This window comes from Centrocercus urophasianus, unplaced genomic scaffold (genome assembly GCF_019232065.1).
Source record: "Centrocercus urophasianus isolate 14NV4802_14NV808 unplaced genomic scaffold, USGS_Curo_1.0 seq_11, whole genome shotgun sequence".
Lineage (NCBI taxonomy): Eukaryota > Metazoa > Chordata > Aves > Galliformes > Phasianidae > Centrocercus > Centrocercus urophasianus.
In genome coordinates, this window is record NW_024884253.1 from 85,902,640 (window position 1) to 85,907,308 (window position 4,669).

Here is a 4,669-nt window from a genome sequence, read left to right on the forward strand (position 1 = left end):
CCCCCCCCTCCTTCCTTCCCTCTTTCTCACCTTCCCTCCTTCCCACCTTCCCTCCTTCCCTCCTTCCTTCTCTATTAATATAATACAGCCATAGCAGGTTTATATTCCATAGAGGCATTTATTACTTTTCCTTCATTACACTATGAACAGCTTTGGAGATTTTCTGTCTGGCTGCAATATGCCACCTTGCTTTATTGCATCAGGGTGTGAAAGCTAAGAAAACTTCCTGAGATGAATTAAGAGATCCTGCTGTCAGGAACATCTTTAAAATTAGTGTTGCTTCCTTTGCTTCTTTGAGGGGGGAGCAGAAGTACGTTTCTAAACAGGCTTTGTGATGCAAATGCCTTTGTTGTTGTTTGGAAAAACACCCCCTGGTGAACAGGTGAACTTTCAGCAATTTGATTTCAGCGTGAATCGGTACCAAAGGTTTTCTCTTTTTGAAGGTTGTTCTGACACCTTTTTGAAGCAGAAGTGTTTACACAGACACATCCAATGTTAATGTTATAAATAATGACTTGGATACCATAGTTCTTTTCCACCAGAATACTCCAGGTTATGATGGGTGTTAGAAAATGTTAGGAGTCCTTTATAACTCTCTGGTTATGATACAACACACAGTGGACTTCTCTCTTCTGTGTGCCCTCAGTTAGTGCACAGATCTCAGAAGTCTTTCATGTCTTCACAGCTGTATGGTGAACTTCAGATTTTTTTTTATTAGTAAAAACATGCATTCAAAGATTTTGTTGCTCACACCAGCTTAAGAACTTTCTGTAAGTCTCTGTTCTGTGTGTGTACATTACTTTAACATCTTACTGCCTTTGTTCTGTTAGCAGAGTGCACTGATACATTTATCTAGTACTCAAGGACCTATTGAAGTTTATCTGTGCCCAGAGGAAAACGATGCTCTCAGTCCAATGAAAACCTATAGTCAGGACCACAATGGAAACATTTCCAAAACCATTTCCAAAGGTAAAATGATTGCTTTCTAATACTGAAAGTCTTTCTTCATGCTTCATACAAGATTCATTTGTTGACTTCCGTTACCCAGCTTTTCTTTTTTGGCTTTAATTTTCAGAGAAGTGAAAAGCTAAGGTATCCATTTTCCACTGTGTCCTTCCAATGTATATTGAGGGGGAAATGTTTCCTCTCTCCATTTTAAAATCAGTGTCATATTTGCGTATGGTATGGAGCTATGTAAGCAAAGTTTGAGACACACTGGGAAAAAAAGAATTGTCCCTACAATATTTTCAAGCAGATAGTTGCAGCAGAGATCAATCTCAACACCAGGCAAAGATCTCTGTGTATTGGTATCCAGAGCTGCGCAGTGTCACTGATGACAGCTGTTGCGTAGAAGGGTTGCACTTTGAAGTCCTTCAGGTTTGTGAGTTCCTCTTTAAAAAAAAAAAAAAGTGTCATCATTCATTTTATTCAGTAGTTGTTTAAATGTTGGATTTTTTATTCTTTTTTTAAACTGGAAAAATCAGTGGTGATTGAAACGTGTGACTTTGTGAGAAGCCCTTTGTAAGGTCAAAAACAGGCGGGAAATGTTCTGAACAGGAGGTAACTTTTTGCTTAAACGATGGTTTATGAGAGGCTGTTATGCAGTTGTTACTTTGTGTCATCCAAGTCTAATAGTTTTAATGGGATTCAATGTATCACCTTTATTTATTTCCCCCTTCTACAGAAGTGGCTTCTGTTAACTCAGGACAAGGTGACTGCTCAGTAAATATGGCAACCATCTCTCCATTGGCTTCTCCAGCCAACCTTCTACAGCAGACCGAGGACCAAATTCCCTCAAACTTTGAAGGACCATTTGTGAATTTGCTGCCTCCTCTGCTTCAGGAAGATTATTTGCTGAGCCTCGGGGATGAAGAAGGCATCAGCGATCTCTTTGATGCTTACGATTTGGAGAAGCTTCCTTCGTTGGTGGATGAATTTATATACAGCTGATTCTCTTAAATGAAGTGCGTATCTAAATCATGTTTTTTAATGGAATTGGAACACGTCCATTCATTCTGTTGTCCCTTGCTTACCGTAAAATAGCATTATTGAATAAAGTAGGCTCTTGAACGCTGCTGATATTTTAATGAAATTCTCCCTAGAATACTACAAAAAGGTCTTCTCCTTGACCCTAAGCTCCAGTGCCTCGCGAGTCAGCAAGGGCGAGCAGGTGACTGTAGAAGTTCTGTATTCACACTCCCCCAGTCTCTGCTTTCCATGACAAGTGGGTTAATGGAGAAGGGCTCAATGAACTGGCTTAGTGGCAAATAACAGTTTTATAATAGTATTTCAGGTCGTGCCTTCTGCAGAGAATGCATGTCTTTCGAGTGTCACCACATGGATCGTAGCTGCAGTACACGTAAATATGAAGTAATGCAGAAGTGTGGAATGAGCTTCTTCAGCTACTCGTGGGAATGTTGAAATTGCTGTCATAATGCTCGTTTTGAGCCGCATACGTGTCTCATTATGAGGTCAAACACTTATGTCCTTAAAAGCTTTTCATAAAAAATACACTGTAAATGTAGTGTATATTGCGAATATTGGGAAGTATGAAGTTCTGCCACTTCTCGTAGTAATCACAGATTTTTAAATAATGCTTGTGTGTGCGTGTGAAAGTAGTTTTTGTTGGTTGGTTGTTTTTTTAAACTAGAACGAAGATGCACAGTTCAATTTCACTGCCCCCTGTGTGCATTAGAACTGGTACATAATTTTTTGTGGTACTAAGTGGGGCTTTGTGTTAAGTGCCTACTAGAGATGCACTGTGGGTTTTTCCCTCTATGGAAAACACTTATGCCAAGCTCTGTTCAATATATCATATTTATCTCAGTGGGTTTGCTTCCTCTGCTTCCAGCTTTTTATCATTCTCTTTGCCAGCAAAATGGAACTAATTTCTTTTTTTTTTTTCTTCCCAAAGTACATAATTGTAAGTACCACATCAACTGAATTGCATTTATTTTTTGAAGATCTTTGGTAGAATAGTATAATACCAATATTTATTTTTCTGAAAGTGAGAGGAATTCTAAGAAGTCTTACTTTTTTCTTTTTTTTTTTTTTTTTGAGTGTAAAGTATGTTGCCATGTCCTGGGCTAAATTAAGGTTGATTAGATTATGCCCATGTAATCCTTTGGTTTGCATTACTGTTGTGCTTATCTGACATATTCAGAAAATTAGTACTATTTGTACTGTAGTAGGATATTACGTACGCAGGTATTCTGGTACCATTGAGTTGCTGCTATGAAAGCTCACACATGAAAAGGCAAGAAGTCACAGTACTAAAAAGAAAACTATATGACTGTGTGAGTTTTGGAATATAACAAATGTATAAAGGGCAACACATAAAGAACTGTTAAACAGTGTTAAGTGTGTGTTTATATGTACAAATGTGTGCATAGATCATTCAGCAGTTGTATTTAAGTTGATATATGTTTCAACTCACACTTTAGTTACCTAGCAGTTTTGTATAATAGAATTAACTTGTAAACACTGCCAGAACATTTTTTAGCTGGTTTGTAATTTTTTAAGAGTTTTTTTTAGATGTGGATCTGTAAATAAAATTGTAGTATTTAAAGTTTCCGTCTTGTGGAAGAGGAAAGTAAAAGTTGTGTGAGCATGAAGATTTGTGAGACAAAGGGGCACTTTTGAAGGGGGAAAAGAAAATGAAGACTAATGCAGACCATCTCTTTATGTACAAATTAAACACTTGTCCCAACGTGCGTGGGCAAAATACTAATCTAATTTAGCTTTGCATTCTATGCTAGTTTTAAAACATTCTGTAAAATACTGTAAAAAAAAAAAAAAAAAAAAAAAAAAAAAAAAAAAGGAAAAATACAACGAGAAAAAAAAAGCTTTTATGGTAAGTTTTGTAAATAGATTTATTAAAGGATGACCTGTTCTCTAGCTGTGATCTTACCACTTCAAATGGATGTAATTTGAATAAATTTTGTATGGTAATGAATCAATAAAAAGGATTTTTTAAAGAGTTTAGATTCATGTACTGCTTTTTAAAATCTTTTCTGGTGCCTATCGTGCTTCTTAGTGGAGACTAGCTAATTGTATTGTTATTGTTAGTGCTTCTCATACTCAGTTGGCATCAGCTATATTTCAATTCTATTTTTTTAATTATATTAACAAGCTGTATCTTTTTTTTTTTTTTTTTTTCTAAGCCAGAGTGAAACAAGATAAAAAAAAAAAAGAAAAGAAAAAGAGATGTAGGACACATAGCAGGAGATCCAGAAACAGTAATACCATACGTTTACTTTCATCAGTTCCCTCCCCCTAAATTATCACAGAATTGTAGGGGTTGGAAGGGACCTCCAGAGATCATGGAGTCCAACCCCCTGCCAAAGCAGGTTCCCTACAGCAGATCACACAGGTCGGCATCCAGGCAGGTCTTGAACATCTCCAGAGAAGGAGACTCCACCACCTCCCTGGGCAGCCTGTTCCAGTGCTCTGTCACCCTCACATTATGAGCAGACTTTTTGGACACTTCATAAAAGCTCGGTTATTCTAGAGATAAATAGCATGAAAGACATTGTTGAGGATGTTAGCTTTCCTCCTGGTAATTTTCCAGAAGTCTCCCAATTGTAGCTTGAAAAAAAAGTTGTATTTACTGATGAGTCACCTCCAACACTCATACACCAGGTGCACGTTAACTTGTTCTCCCTTTCCG

The 4,669-nt window shown here is 37.3% G+C and overlaps 1 protein-coding gene across 5 annotated transcripts in view; it reads left to right on the forward strand.

The window, feature by feature from the left end:
• The window catches only part of E2F3 (E2F transcription factor 3), a 42,833-nt gene extending 39,039 nt beyond the window's left edge, over window positions 1–3,794 (forward strand). For 2 of the 5 annotated variants that reach the window (XM_042808997.1, XM_042808999.1), the window contains exons 6-7: window positions 831–969; window positions 1,685–3,792. In XM_042808997.1, coding sequence (XP_042664931.1) covers window positions 831–969; window positions 1,685–1,950 — 405 coding nt within the window. In that variant the 3' untranslated portion in view covers window positions 1,951–3,792. Of the gene's footprint in view, window positions 1–830; window positions 970–1,684 lie in introns of all 5 variants that reach the window. The other 3 variants (XM_042808996.1, XM_042808995.1, XM_042808998.1) reach the window with 3 other exon arrangements.
• The last annotated feature ends 875 nt before the right edge of the window (window positions 3,795–4,669 follow it).